Source organism: Anomalospiza imberbis, chromosome 3, assembly GCF_031753505.1.
Source record: "Anomalospiza imberbis isolate Cuckoo-Finch-1a 21T00152 chromosome 3, ASM3175350v1, whole genome shotgun sequence".
NCBI classification, from domain to species: Eukaryota; Metazoa; Chordata; class Aves; order Passeriformes; family Viduidae; genus Anomalospiza; species Anomalospiza imberbis.
This window is the reverse complement of record NC_089683.1, coordinates 525,371-539,650: the sequence shown is the minus strand read 5'-3', so window position 1 is coordinate 539,650 and position 14,280 is coordinate 525,371. Positions and strand designations below refer to the sequence as shown.

The 14,280-nt window shown below is 56.7% G+C and overlaps 1 protein-coding gene across 3 annotated transcripts in view; it reads left to right on the top strand.

Moving 5' to 3' along the window:
• The window catches only part of DTNB (dystrobrevin beta), a 193,242-nt gene that overhangs the window by 89,990 nt on the left and 88,972 nt on the right, over positions 1–14,280 (top strand). For all 3 annotated transcript variants that reach the window (XM_068183104.1, XM_068183103.1, XM_068183105.1), the window contains one exon: positions 8,450–8,537. In XM_068183104.1, coding sequence (XP_068039205.1) covers positions 8,450–8,537 — 88 coding nt within the window. The remainder of the gene's footprint in view (positions 1–8,449; positions 8,538–14,280) is intronic.

The following is a 14,280-nucleotide window of genomic DNA, read 5'->3' as shown; positions in this document are numbered from 1 at the left end:
ACAGAATACAGAATATTTACAGAATTCCAGGATACAGAATACAGAACATATACAGAATCCCAGAATATGTAATATAGAATATTTACAGAGTCTCAGAACACAGAATATTTACAGAATCCCAGAATATCATACAGAATATTTCCAGAATCTAGAATATTTACAGAATCCCAGAATTTAGAACATTTCCAAAATCTCAGAATATAGAACATTTCCAGAATCTCAGAGTACAGAACATTTCCAGAATCCCAGAATATCATATGGAATATTTACAGAATCCAGAATACAGAATATTTCCAGAATCCCAGAACATCTACAGACTCTCTGCCTTGCCCCATACTGCCGTTGATGCTTTGCAGCTCCCATTCCCTTTGCCTCAGGCTCACTCTCTGTGCAGTTTCTGTTGCCTGGCTCTGTCTGTGCAGGGGATTCCTCCAGGGCAGCACTCCAGTTCCATCCCGGGGCAGCGCTCCTGTTCCATCCTGGGGCAGCGCTCCTGTTCCATCCCTGGGCATCCTCCTGTTCCATCCCGGGGCAGCGCTCCCCTTCCATCCCTGGGCATCCTCCCGTTCCATCCTGGGGCAGCCTTCCCTTCCATCCCAGGCAGCCTCCACTTCCATCCCAGGGCATCCTCCCCTTCCATCCCGGGGCAGCGCTCCCATTCCATCCCGGGGCAGTGCTCCTGTTCCATCCCGGGGCAGCGCTCCCGTTCCATCCTGGGGCAGCGCTCCTGTTCCATCCCGGGGCAGCGCTCCCGTTCCATCCTGGGGCAGCGCTCCCCTTCCATCCCAGGGCAGCGCTCCTGTTCCATCCCGGGGCAGCGCTCCTGTTCCATCCCGGGGCAGCGCTCCTGTTCCATCCTGGGGCAGCGCTCCCCTTCCATCCCAGGGCAGCGCTCCTGTTCCATCCCGGGGCAGCGCTCCTGTTCCATCCCGGGGCAGCGCTCCCCTTCCATCCCTGGGCATCCTCCCTTTCCATCCCGGGGCATCCTCCCGTTCCATCCTGGGGCAGCCCTCCCTTCCATCCCAGGCAGCCTCCCTTTCCATCCCAGGGCATCCTCCCTTTCCATCCCAGGGCATCCTCCCTTTCCATCCCGGGGCATCCTCCCTTTCCATCCCGGGGCAGCCTTCCCTTCCATCCCAGGGCATCCTCCCTTTCCATCCCGGGGCATCCTCCCTTTCCATCCCGGGGCAGCCTTCCCTTCCATCCCAGGGCAGCGCTCCTGTTCCATCCCAGGGCATCCTCCCTTTCCATCCCAGGGCATCCTCCCCTTCCATCCCGGGGCAGCCTTCCCTTCCATCCCAGGGCAGCGCTCTGTTCCATCCCAGGGCAGCCTCCCCTTCCATGCCAGGACATTCCTGGAGCCGATTAATCCCTGCAGAGCCAGAGCTGTGCGGGAGGGAGAGGCCCCTGAGGGCTCTGTGTGCCCCCTCTGTGCCTTCACCCTCCGGACAGGGATTCTGGAGCCCTGCCCGTGCTCTGCCAGCAGGAATTCCTGTTTGCTGCCGGGTGAATCAGGGACATCTCCTGGGGAAGGCCAGCAGGGAACCACTGCTCCCACTGCAGGACTCAGAGCCCAAATCCTTTTCCACCAGATGTCAAACCCCGAGGAGCGTCAGCCTCTCACCCTGACCCGGTCACTGCAGCCCCTGGAGACACAGCAGGGCAGGCTGAGCTGGGGGTGTCCCCAAACCCCGGGGACCCTGTGTTGGGAAAGGCCCCCAGAGCCCAGCCTGCCTCTGATCCCCACCTTGTCACCAGCACAGGGCTCTGAGTGCCACCCCAGGTGTTCCCATGACACCCCGGAGCTCTGAGGGCCACCCCAGGTGTTCCTGGGACACCCCCAGGTGTTCCTGGGACACCCCCAGGGCTCCGAGTGCCACCCCAAGAGTTCTTGGGACACCCCAGAGCTCTGAGTGCCACCCCAGGTGTTCTATAACACCCCCAGGTGTTCCTGGGACACCCCCAGGGCTCCGAGTGCCACCCCAAGAGTTCTTGGGACACTCCAGAGCTCTGAGTGCCACCCCAGGTGTTCTATAACACCCCCAGGTGTTCCTGGGACACCCCCAGGGCTCCGAGTGCCACCCCAAGAGTTCTTGGGACATCCCAGAGCTCTGAGTGCCACCCCAGGTGTTCTATAACACCCCCAGGTGTTCCTGGGACACCCCCAGGGCTCTCAGTGCCACCCCAAGAGTTCTTGGGACATCCCAGAGCTCTGAGTGCCACCCCAGGTGTTCTATAACACCCCCAGGTGTTCCTGGGACACCCCCAGGGCTCCGAGTGCCACCCCAAGAGTTCTTGGGACACCCCCAGGGCTCTCAGTGCCACCCTAGGTTTTCCTGGGACACCCCCAGGTGTTCCTGGGACACCCCCAGGGCTCCGTGTGCCACCCCAAGAGTTCCTGGGACACCCCAGGGCTCTCAGTGCCACCCCAGGTGTTCTATAACACCCCCAGGTGTTCCTGGGACACCCCAGGGCTCTCAGTGCCACCCTAGGTGTTCCTGGGACACCCCCAGCTGCTCCTGGGACACCCCCCATCAGCTCCCGGGACACCCCAGAGCTGCCGGCACAGCTGCTGGGTGAAGGCTCCTGAGGGTTTCAGGCCTTCCACTGGAGAAGTCTCCTGGTGCTGCTGCCGGAGCTGCAGCAGCTGCTGGGAGTTCCAGAGGGAAGGGAGTCCCCAAAATCCTGCTTTCCCCAGGCACAGCTGGGCTCTCTGGCACGTGCCTGGCTCTTCACCCCCTCAGATCTCACCCGGCAGCAGCGGGGGGATCCCTGCTGGCTCCTGGTGCTGCTGATGGCCTCTGGGCCTGGAGCAGGCTGTCCTGTCCTGTCCCACCCCATCCCATGGATCCCAGCCCATTATCCCATTATCCCATCCCATGGATCCCATTATCCCATTATCCCATCCCATTATCCCACCTCATCCCATCCCATTATCCCATGGATCCCATCCCATCATCCCATTACCTCATCCCATCATCCCATCCCATGGATCCCATCCCATTACCCCATCCCATTATCTCATCATCCCACCCCATCCCATTATCCCATCCCATTCTCTTGGAGAATCCCAGACTGGTCTGGATGGAAAGGGACCCTAAATCTCATCCAGTGCCACCCCTGCCATGGCAGGGACACCTGCCACTGTCCCAGGTGCTCCAGCCCCAGTGTCCAGCCTGGTCCTGGGCACTGCCAGGGATCCAGGGGCAGCCACGGCTGCTCTGGGCACCCTGTGCCAGGGCCTGCCCACCCTCACAGGAAGGATTTTTAGGATTTTTCCCAAATCCCATCCAGCCCTGCCCAGTGGGAGCCACTCCAGGGTGCATCAGCCTCTCCTGCCCATCCTGCTGCCCCGTGGGATCCCAGCTGGGGTTTCTGTGGGTCTTCTGTGGGATATCTGTGGGATTTCTGCGGGGTTTCTGTGCAGTTTCTCTGGGATTCCTGTGGGATATCTATGGGATTTCTGTGGGGTTTCACAACAGAGCAGGGCAGTCCCAGCTCTGTGTCCACCCTGCCCCGTTCTGCAGGATGTGGTTCCACGAGAGCCTCCAGCCAGGACGGATGGGGCTGTGTCCCCTGTCCCTGAGTGTCCCCTCACCCTGAATGCTCATTTCCCTCAGTGTCCCCTGTCCCTGAGTGTCCCCTGTCCCTCGGTGTCTATTTCCCTCAGTGTCCCCATGCCCTCAGTGTCCCCTCTCCCTGAGAGTCCCCATTTCCCTCAGTGTCCCCTGTCCCTCGGTGTCTATTTCCCTGAGTGTCCCCTGTCCCTCAGTGTCCCCCTGTCCCTGAATGTCCATTTCCCTCAGTGTCCCCATGCCCTCAGTGTCCCCCCTCCCTGAATGTCCTGTCCCTGAGTGTCCCTATGCCCTCAGTGTCCCCATTTCCCTCAGTGTCCCCCTGTTCCTGAGTGTCCCCATGCCCTCAGTGTCCATTTCCCTGAGTGACCCCTGTCCCTGACTGTCCATTTCACTCAGTGTCCCCATTTCCCTCAGTGTCCCCATGCCCTCAGCGTCCCCATGCCCTCAGCGTCCCCATGCCCTCAGTGCCCATTTCCCTCAGTGTCCCCATGCCCTCAGCGTCCCCATGCCCTCAGTGCCCATTTCCCTGTGTCCCTTGTCCCTGAGTGTCCCCTGGCTGTCCCCCTGCCCTGCCCAGGCTCTGTGTGCCTCCCTGTCCCCTCAGGGCTGGCTTGGGGACCGTGCTGGCCCAGACCTCTCCTTTCTGCCGTCCCAGCCCGTTTCACGTCCGTGCCTGGCTGCTGCTGCTGCCAGGGGGGCACAGCCTGCCCCAGCCCTGTCCCGAGATCCCTGCACCCCCGGGGGTGTCGGCGTCCCCTCAGCGTCGCTGTCACCAAGCCAGGTGGCCCCAGAGCAGGTGGAGAACCCTGCCCTGGCCAGACCTTTCCATCAGGGCTGGCCTGGCGCCCCGTGGGACAGGGGCAGGTGTCCCTGCCATGGCAGGGGTGGCACTGGCTGGGCTTTGGGGTCCCTTCGCACCCAAACCGGGCTGGGATTCCTGGTTCTGTGCCCGTGCCAGCTCCCAGGGGTGGACAGCAGAGCTCAGGGCACCGGGCACAGCACGGCCAGAAGGGGCCACATCCCCCAGGACGGTGTTTTCAGCACGGGGAATTGTCTGGGAGCCCCTCCAGGCGCTGCTGCTGCTGGGAACCCTCTGCACCCTGCCCCTGCACCCTCCTCCCACCCCAGCTCGGGGATTGTTCTTCCCCTTTGCTCCCGGGCCTGTTCCTGACACCTGGGGCTGCTCACCTGGAGAGGAGAAGGATCCAGGCAGAGCTCAGAGCCCCTGGCAGGGCCTGAAGGGGCTCCAGGAGAGCTGCAGAGGGACTGGGGACAAAGGACAGAGGGACAGGACACAGGGAATGGCTCCCAGTGCCAGAGGGCAGGGATGGGTGGGACATTGGGAATTGGGAATTGTTCCCTGGCAGGGTGGGAAGGAGCTGGGATGGAATTCCCATGGCAGTGCCCAGGGCCAGGCTGGACAGGGATTGGGAGCCACCTGGGACAGGAGATGAACTCGAGCTCCTCTTCCTCATCACCTGTCAAACATTTCCAAAAGCGAACCCAGAAGGATCACCCGTTCTTTTGTGAGTTACAGGTTGTTTTCAGGAAAGCCAGAAATTGTCCAGAACTGCTTTGTGACTCACTGTTTGAAGGAGGGGTGGCAGTTCCAGGAGCTGGGAGATGAACTGGGACACAGCAGGCATTGGGGAGGGGTGGAGAGATGTCCCAGGAGGGCAGGGGGAGGCTCTGCGGACACAGGGCAGAGCAGGGCTGCCTCGGGGTCAGGTGTGGGGTGGGGAATGTGGGTGTGGGATGCTGTCCTTTAACAGAACTGGGGCAGTAAATCAGCGTGAAGGTGTCTGTGCAGCTCCCCAGGCCCGCTCTCTCCGATTTCTGTGCTCTCCCTGGTGTCACTCCCCCTTCTCCAGCTCCTGCCTTTGCTCCTGCACTGGGTGTCCCCAGGATTTCATCCAGCCAGGCCTCTCGGTGTCATTTATGGCCATCCCAGCCCCATCTGTGCTCCTTGACCCAGCCCAGACCTCACCTGGCCAGCTCCAGGGGCTGGAGGAGTTCAGGTTGTTAGATCTGGTGTTACTGGGAAGAAATTGGACCTGCATTTTAAAATAACCACCACGATCACAGCATGGATTGGCTGTGTGAATAAGGGAAATGCAATCCCTTGAAACTGAGCTTGCAGGAATGCAAATTGTCTCCTGAGGTGGGGCTGTGGGCTGGGAATGGCTTTTGTGGTGCACAGGAATGGGTCTGGTGTGGTCTGCTGCTCGCTGCGGCGGTGCTGGATTTCCCTGGGCATCGTTTTCCCTTTCCCATGGATCCCCTGGAAGCTCAGGGGTGGCCCTGGGAGGCTCCGTGGCACTTTGCTCCTTCCCACGCTGCTGCTTTCAGCAAACCCCACTCTGGGCTCTGCACCTGGCCCAGTGGTTCCCTTCAGGGGGGGTGGAGGAGGGATCTCTGCACACACTCCCAAACCCATCAGCTCCCAAAGCCATCAATTCCCAAATCCGGCAGCTCCCAAAGCCAGCAGCTCCCAAACCAACCCAGCAGCTCCCAAATTCATCAGTTCCAAACCCAGCAGTTCCCAAACCCATCAGTTCCCAAACCCATCAATTCCCAAAGCCAGCAGCTCCCAAACCAACCCAGCAGCTCCCAAATTCATCAGTTCCAAACCCAGCAGCTCCCAAATCCATCAGTTCCAAACCCATCAGTTCCCAAACCCATCAGTTCCCAAACCCATCAATTCCCAAAGCCAGCAGCTCCCAGAGCCGGCAGCTCCCAGAGCCGGCAGCTCCCAGAGCCAGCAGCAGGATGCTGGATTTCAAAGTTGCTGGATTTCAAAGTTGCTCCTCCAGGTGTCATTTCCTTGCCAGTTCCTGGTGGCTCCAAATCCAGCTGGGGACAGCTCCCAGCACTGATGGGATCCACCAGCAGAGCCCAAAGCCAGCCTTTGTCCCCCAGTCTGGAGTGACAGAGGAGTTCTTTGGGGGCGGCAGGAGCTGCTCTGCTGCCTGAATGAACAGGAGTTTTAACAGGTTAATCACGGTGTTAATCACGGTGTTAATCACAGGCTGGCAGTGATTAGCAGGAGGGTGATGTCCTGTTAGACCTGAGCAGATCCAGGTGCTGCCTTTCCCTGCCCACCCTGGCACCTCTGCTTCTCCTGTCCCAACCCTCCCTGTCCCTCTCTGTCACCTCAGCGCTCTGTCACTGCATCTGGTGATTACTGCAGCTGGTTTTTGACACCATTTCAGCCTGGAATCCTGGGCTGCTTTGGGAGCAGCTCGAACCGTGCCATGGCAGGGACATTTCCCACTGTCCCAGGGTGCTCCCAGCCCCGTCCAGCCCGGCCACGTGGGGCAGCTGGGGCTGTGTCAGCCCTGGAGCTGAGGAGTGGAATGACCACCCTGTCCAGGTGTGGTGAGCCGGGTGTAAGCCAGGAGTAAGCCAGGCTGACTTACAAGGTGCCACTGGCATTAAAGCCGTGTTGTTGAGTGGCAGAGGGTTCTGCCAGGCCAGCAGGGTCCTCCCCACCCTTCCTTCCCCGTGGAAATCATCCTGGCTTGGATCATCCTGAATTCCCAAATTCCCATTTCCTGCTCCATCCTTCCCCTGCTGACCTGGGGTAACCAGCAGGGATCACTCACAAGTGCCTCAAATTAAACCTGGGCCTAAACCACACGATTCTGCTGCCTCCCAGCTGAACCTGGGAATGCTGAGGAAAAGCTGCTGGGAAGGGAGTCTGGGGAGAGGTCCCTGCTCTGGAAGGAATGGGAAGGGAATTGTGAGGAGGATTTCCAGGGGCTCTTCCCTCTGCACTCACTGTCCCTGTGCCCTGCACACCCCCCTGGCCCTGGGCTGGCTCTGCCTTGGTTTTGCAGTGCCCTGTCCTCACTCTGGTCAGGTTTTGCAGTGCCCTGGGCTCACTCTGGTCAGGTTTTGCAGTGCCCTGGGCTCACCCTGGGTGGTTTTGCAGTGCCCTGGACAGCCCTGGGCTCACTCTGGTCAGGTTTTGCAACGCCCTGGCTCACTCTGGTCAGGTTTTGCAATGCCCTGGCTCACTCTGGTCAGGTTTTGCAGTGCCCTGGGCTCACTCTGGTCAGGTTTTGCAGTGCCCTGGACAGCCCTGGGCTCACTCTGGTCAGGTTTTACAACGCCCTGGCTCACTCTGGACAGGTTTTGCAGTGCCCTGTCCTCACTCTGGGTGGTTTTGCAGTGCCCTGTCCTCACTCTGGTCAGGTTTTGCAGTGCCCTGGGCTCACCCTGGGTTGTTTTGCAGTGCCCTGGACAGCCCTGGGCTCACTCTGGTCAGGTTTTGCAGTGCCCTGGCTCACTCTGGACAGGTTTTACAACGCCCTGGCTCACTCTGGACAGGTTTTGCAGTGCCCTGGGCTGACTCTGGGTTGTTTTGCAGTGCCCTGGACAGCCCTGGGCTCACTCTGGTCAGGTTTTGCAGTGCCTTGGCTCACTCTGGACAGGTTTTACAATGCCCTGGCTCACTCTGGTCAGGTTTTGCAATGCCCTGGCTCACTTTGGTCAGGTTTTGCAGTGCCCTGGGCTCACCCTGGGTTGTTTTGCAGTGCCCTGGACAGCCCTGGGCTCACTCTGGACAGGTTTTGCAATGCCCTGTCCTCACTCCGGGTGGTTTTGCAGTGCCCTGGGCTCACTCTGGTCAGGTTTTGCAATGCCCTGGCTCACTCTGGACAGGTTTTGCAGTGCCCTGGGCTCACTCTGGGTTGTTTTACAGTGCCCTGGACAGCCCTGGGCTCACTCTGGTCAGGTTTTGCAGTGCCCTGGCTCACTCTGGTCAGGTTTTGCAACACCCTGGCTCACTCTGGACAGGTTTTACAATGCCCTGGCTCACTCTGGACGGGTTTTGCAGTGCCCTGGGCTGACTCTGGGTTGTTTTGCAGTGCCCTGGACAGCCCTGGCCGGCTGGACGAGGAGCACCGGCTCATCGCCCGCTACGCCGCGCGCTTGGCCGCCGAGGCCGGCAATGCTGTGAGTGACCCCGTCCTGCCATGGGCACCGGGGGGCTGGGGGGCACCACGGGGGGCTGGGGGGCACCACGGGGGGCTGGGCTCCCAAACCTGCCCGAAATCTGTGAGTTTCTGGGAGTGCAGCACCGCGGGCTGGGAATGAGGTCAGGGCAGCGGGGCAGTGAGGAGGTCGGCGCTGCTCAGGCTGCGGAGAGATAAACGTGCTGGTGCCTGAGGAGAACCAAAAACAAACCCTGGCCGAGTGCCGGGGGTGGATTCACCCCGGGGAAGCAGCCTGAGAGGGGGCAAGGTGGGTTTGTGCTTGCAGCTTCTCGTAGGGGGGACTAAAGGAAACACAAGCACGTTTCCAGTTGGTAAAAATCAACGCTGCTCTGACAGCAAACGGCTGCAGGAGCAGAATCTGAGTTTAGGGACATTCCAGGGAGTATTTGCAGCCTAGCTGGAGGGGGGGATCCCTGTCTTGGCTGGTGAACCCCTAGGGAAGGAGAGCAGAGTTTGCAGGAGCATCTCCCACGTTCCTGAATGTGAAAAGCGCCAATCACTTGGGTTTTTTTTAAATTTTAAAAGTTTATTAGTAATAAAATAGATATAAAAAATAGTAATAGAATTAGAGTAATAAAAATTTGGACAATGAGGATTAGGGGAATTACAAGACAATAAAAACCAAAGAATTTCAGACATCCGGATTTTTTTGGGCACTGAGCTGCCAAAACCAGGCCTTGTGAGCAAAGGAATCACCCTTAAAAGCAACAGCCTGTTGCATATTCATACATGCCATACATGGTGCATAAATTCCTCGCAAATTAAAAATTTTTCTGGTTTTTGTCAACTTCTTCCCCTTAATCCTGGTGGTTCCATAAAGACGGAGAGAAGGTGGAAGGATGTTTGTGTTTTCCCATAAGGAGGCTGTAACTCTTTAGATTTCCCGTTGCTGTTATCTCTGTGTGAAGAGTTTATTGATTATCTCATCCCTTTCTTGAGCTAGTAAAAAGTATCTTACATCACACAGTTTCTATTTTAACATTGTGTTGTAACCTGGAACTATATTTAACACACCACTCGAGAGAATTACCACAGCATAACTTTCTCACATGACACGTGTAATACTCATTGTAATGCCTGCGAAAAGCCGATCATCAAATGTGCATTTTTCACGCTGAATTTCCCTCGGGGCGTGCCCGGCCAGGAATCCGCCCTGGGCAGGTCTCTGTGAAACCCTGCCAACAGACTCGTGTGCTGGGGCATTTCAAACTCCCCCTGCCCGGCCTGGGACCCCCACAGTCACTCCTCTCACCAGGGATGTTGAAATATTCAGGGGGCACAGCGCCAGGTCTCAGGTTTGGATGGCGAAGGAGGAATTTTCCACGTTGTCCTGGAAAAGGCAGGCTGGTGAGGCAGCAGGTGTTGAGTCACTGTCACGCTGGAAGAGCTCTCAGTCTTGGCTCGACTTCTCCTGGTAGAGACAAAGCGTTTTATGAAAACTTGATCGCTTCTGGAGGGACCTGCTTGCTGAAAACCCATAAATCACCTTGTCCTGGGCTGACTGGATGATGCTTTTATCCCCAGTCGTCTGTCCTGTTTATGCTGGATAATAAGTTTTGCACCTTTAAGACTTGTTCCAGGAGTGAAGGCGGGGAGAAGAAGCGTGGAGTTTTTTTCAGAAACTGCACTCACTCCTCCACATTGTTATAAACGCCAATCACTTGTTTCAAAAATTTAAAAAGTTTAATAAAAATAAAATAGTTATAAAAATAATATAAATGTAGTAATAAAGGTTACACAATTAGAGTTAGGACAATTAATGAGACAATAACGGCAAAAAGTTACAGCCCGGGCTGGGTGCCTCTCTCTGGACAAAAGTGAGCCAGGAGAAGGACCCCGATAAAAAAGAATTCCCTCCTCAAGAGGGGTAACCTGTTGCATACACAAATCACTACATGAATATGCATATTTTTATTTAAAACAAGAAATTCGTCCGGTACTTGCTGAGGAATTCCTGTTAATCCCAGGCACCTTGAAGTCTAAGTCGAGTTTGGAGAAGTTCGGTTTTTTGTGGATAAGGAAAGCCATAAATTCCTCTCCTCTGGAAGATTTAGGGGTTTCTGTAATTGTTATCTCTGTGTGAAGAATTTCTTGATTATCTTCTCCTTCTCTTGAGCAAAAAGAATACCACACACACCTATTATCTATTTTAACTACTAAAGCTTAATTTCAATTACAAAACTACATTTACCATATTATTAAAATGTTACTACAGCATAACTTTCCAACCTAGCATAACACATACAGCAAATATCTGCGTAGAGCCATATAATCTGCATTTTTCACAACATTCCTATTACTAAACTATATTATCTACAAACAAACAACACAACAAATCTCTCCTTTACTTTTAATTAATTTTAACTAAAACAAAAAAGTTCCCTAAACTATAACTTTTCCTTTTCTTTAACCCTACTCTAAACTAAACAACCAAGAAAACACCAACAGCTCACACCTATAACCCAACAAACCAAACCTAAACCACAACATTTCCAACACCAAAAAATCTAGTAAAAAACTAAATAAACCCAACTACAACCCCAAAATAATTATTTTCTAGGTTTATCTCTCTTTTAAAACAACAATTTTTTTGTTATTTAATATTATTTAAGTTTTCTTATTTAATAAACAGTTTTTTCCCAAACCAGTTAAAAAAAATTAAATCTACTTTCTAAATAAACCCCTTTAAAAATTCTCTCCCAAATTTACCCTAAACCAAAACACATGGGGTGCCCATGGCAGGGCCAGAGTGGAGCCGTTCTCTGGCTGTCCAGGGAGCAGCACCTGGAGTGTGCTGAGGCTGCTCAAGGGCCGAGGGAGATCCCTGCTCTCTTCTCCTAACCCTGGATGCTGGGGCAGTGCCAGGGGCTGCTGGAGGAAGGGAAAGGGGAGCAGGGGGGCTCTGTGCAGCCAGGGCTTGGCCTCTGGGAACACGGAGCTGTTGGTGGATCCAGCATTGCCCAGAAATGCCCCTCAGCGCGGGGCAGGGGGATGAGCCAGGCTCTGGAGGAGTCTGAGTCGGGCTCTGGAGGTGTCTGAGTCGGGCTCTGGAGGAGTCTAAGTCGGGCTCTGGAGGTGTCTGAGCCAGGCTCTGGAGGAGTCTGAGCCAGGTTCTGGAGATGTCGGAGCCAGGTTCTGGAGGAGTCTGAGCCGGGCTCTGGAGGAGTTTGAGCCGGGCTCTGGAGGAGTTTGTGCCGCGCTCTGGAGGAGTCTGAGCCGGGCTCTGGAGGAGTCTGAGCCAGGCTCTGGAGGAGTTTGAGCCAGGCTCTGGAGGAATCTGAGCCGCGCTCTGGAGGAGTCTGAGCCAGGCTCTGGAGGAGTCTGAGCCGGGCTCTGGAGGAGTCTGAGCCAGGCTCTGGAGGAGTCTGAGCTGGGCTCTGGAGGAATCTGAGCCGCGCTCTGGAGGAGTCTGAGCCAGGCTCTGGAGGAGTCTGAGCCAGGCTCTGGAGGAGTCTGAGCCGGGCTCTGGAGGAGTCTGAGCCAGGCTCTGGAGGAGTCTGAGCTGGGCTCTGGATGTGTCTGAGCCAGGCTCTGGAGGAGTTTGAGCCAGGTTCTGGAGGAGTCTGAGCCAGGTTCTGGAGGAGTCTGAGCCAGGCTCTGGAGAAGTTTGAGCCAGGCTCTGGAGGTGTCTGAGCCAGGCTCTGGAGGAGTCTGAGCCAGGCTCTGGAGGAGTCTGAGCCGGGCTCTGGAGGTGTCTGAGCCGGGCTCTGGAGGAGTCTGAGCCGGGCTCTGGAGGAGTTTGAGCCAGGCTCTGGAGGAGTCTGAGCCAGGCTCTGGAGGAGTCTGAGCCAGGCTCTGGAGGAGTCTGAGCTCCTGGGCTCTGAACCTCAGCAGCTCCTCGGCGTTCCCAGATCCCTTCCTTGCTGAGCCGGCCATGGCTGCCTGGAGGAATCCTGCCGAGCTCTGCCAGCGGGTGACATCCCTGGGGACAGTGTGCCACGTCCATGGGGACAGTGTGCCACGTCCATGGGGACAGTGTGCCACATCCATAGGGACAATGTGCCACGTCCATGGGGACAATGTTCCGTGTCCATTGGGACAATGTGCCGTGTCCATGGGGACAGTGTGCCGTGTCCATGGGGACAATGTGCCGTGTCCATGGGGACAATGTGCCGTGTCCAAGGGGACAATGTGCCGTGTCCATGGGGACAGTGTGCCATGTCCATGGGGACAGTGTGCCGTGTCCATGTGGACAGTGTGCCATGTCCATGGGGACAATGTGCCGTGTCCATGTGGACAATGTGCCGTGTGCCTGGGGACAATGTGCCGTGTCCATGGGGACAGTGTGCCATGTCCATGGGGACAATGTGCCGTGTGCCTGGGGACAGTGTGCCGTGTCCATGGGGACAGTGTGCCACATCCATGGGGACAGTGTGCCGTGTCCATGTGGACAATGTGCCATGTCCACGGGGACAGTGTGCCACATCCATGGGGACAGTGTGCCATGTCCATATGGACAATGTGCCATGTCCATGGGGACAGTGTGCCATGTCCATGGGGACAATGTGCCGTGTCCAAGGGGACAATGTGCCGTGTCCATGGGGACAGTGTGCCGTGTCCATGGGGACAGTGTGCCATGTCCATGGGGACAGTGTGACGTGTCCATGTGGACAATGTGCCGTGTCCATGGGGACAGTGTGCCGTGTCCATGGGGACAGTGTGCCGTGTCTATGGGGACAATGTGCCATGTCCACGTGGACAATGTGCCGTGTCCATGGGGACAATGTGCCACGTCCATGGGGACAATGTGCCATGTCCATGGGGACAATGTGCCACGTCCATGGGGACAGTGTGCCATGTCCATGAGGACAGTGTGCCGTGTCCATGGGGACAATGTGCCATGTCCACGTGGACAATGTGCCGTGTCCATGGGGACAGTGTGCCGTGTCCATGGGGACAGTGTGCCGTGTCTATGGGGACAATGTGCCATGTCCATGGGGACACTGTGCCACGTCCACGGGGACAATGTGCCACATCCATGGGGAAAGTGTGCCGTGTCCATGGGGACAGTGTGCCGTGTCTATGGGGACAATGTGCCATGTCCATGGGGACAATGTGCCATGTCCATGGGGACAATGTGCCATGTCCACGTGGACAATGTGCCATGTCCATGGGGACAATGTGCCATGTCCATGTGGACAATGTGCCGTGTCCATGGGGACAATGTGCCATGTCCATGTGGACAATGTGCCGTGTCCATGGGGACAATGTGCCGTGTCCATGGGGACAATGTGCCGTGTCCATGGGGACAATGTGCCATGTCCATGGGGACAGTGTGCCACATCCATGGGGACTATGTGCCATGTCCATGGGGACAGTGTGCCATGTCCATGTGGACAATGTGCCATGTCCATGTGGACAATGTGCCGTGTCCATGTGGAGCCCCATCCCTGCAGGGGTTTGAAGCGCTGGGCATGTGGCTCTTGGGGACAGGGGCAGGGCAGGGCTCCCTCAGTGTCTCAGAGGGTTTTTCCCAGATGACTCTGTGATTCCCTGTGTTCCAGAGGCGTTTCTTCAGGGGAGGAACACAGGCTGATAGCCACAAGGCCGTTTGCACAGTTAAGGGACACCTCTCACTCCACCCAGTGCCACCCCTGCCACGGCAGGGACACCTCCCCCTGTCCCTGGCTTCTCCATCCCCATCCAGCCTGGCCTGGGCACTGCCAGGGGTATTTGGCATCTCCTCTGCACAGGATCAGGCT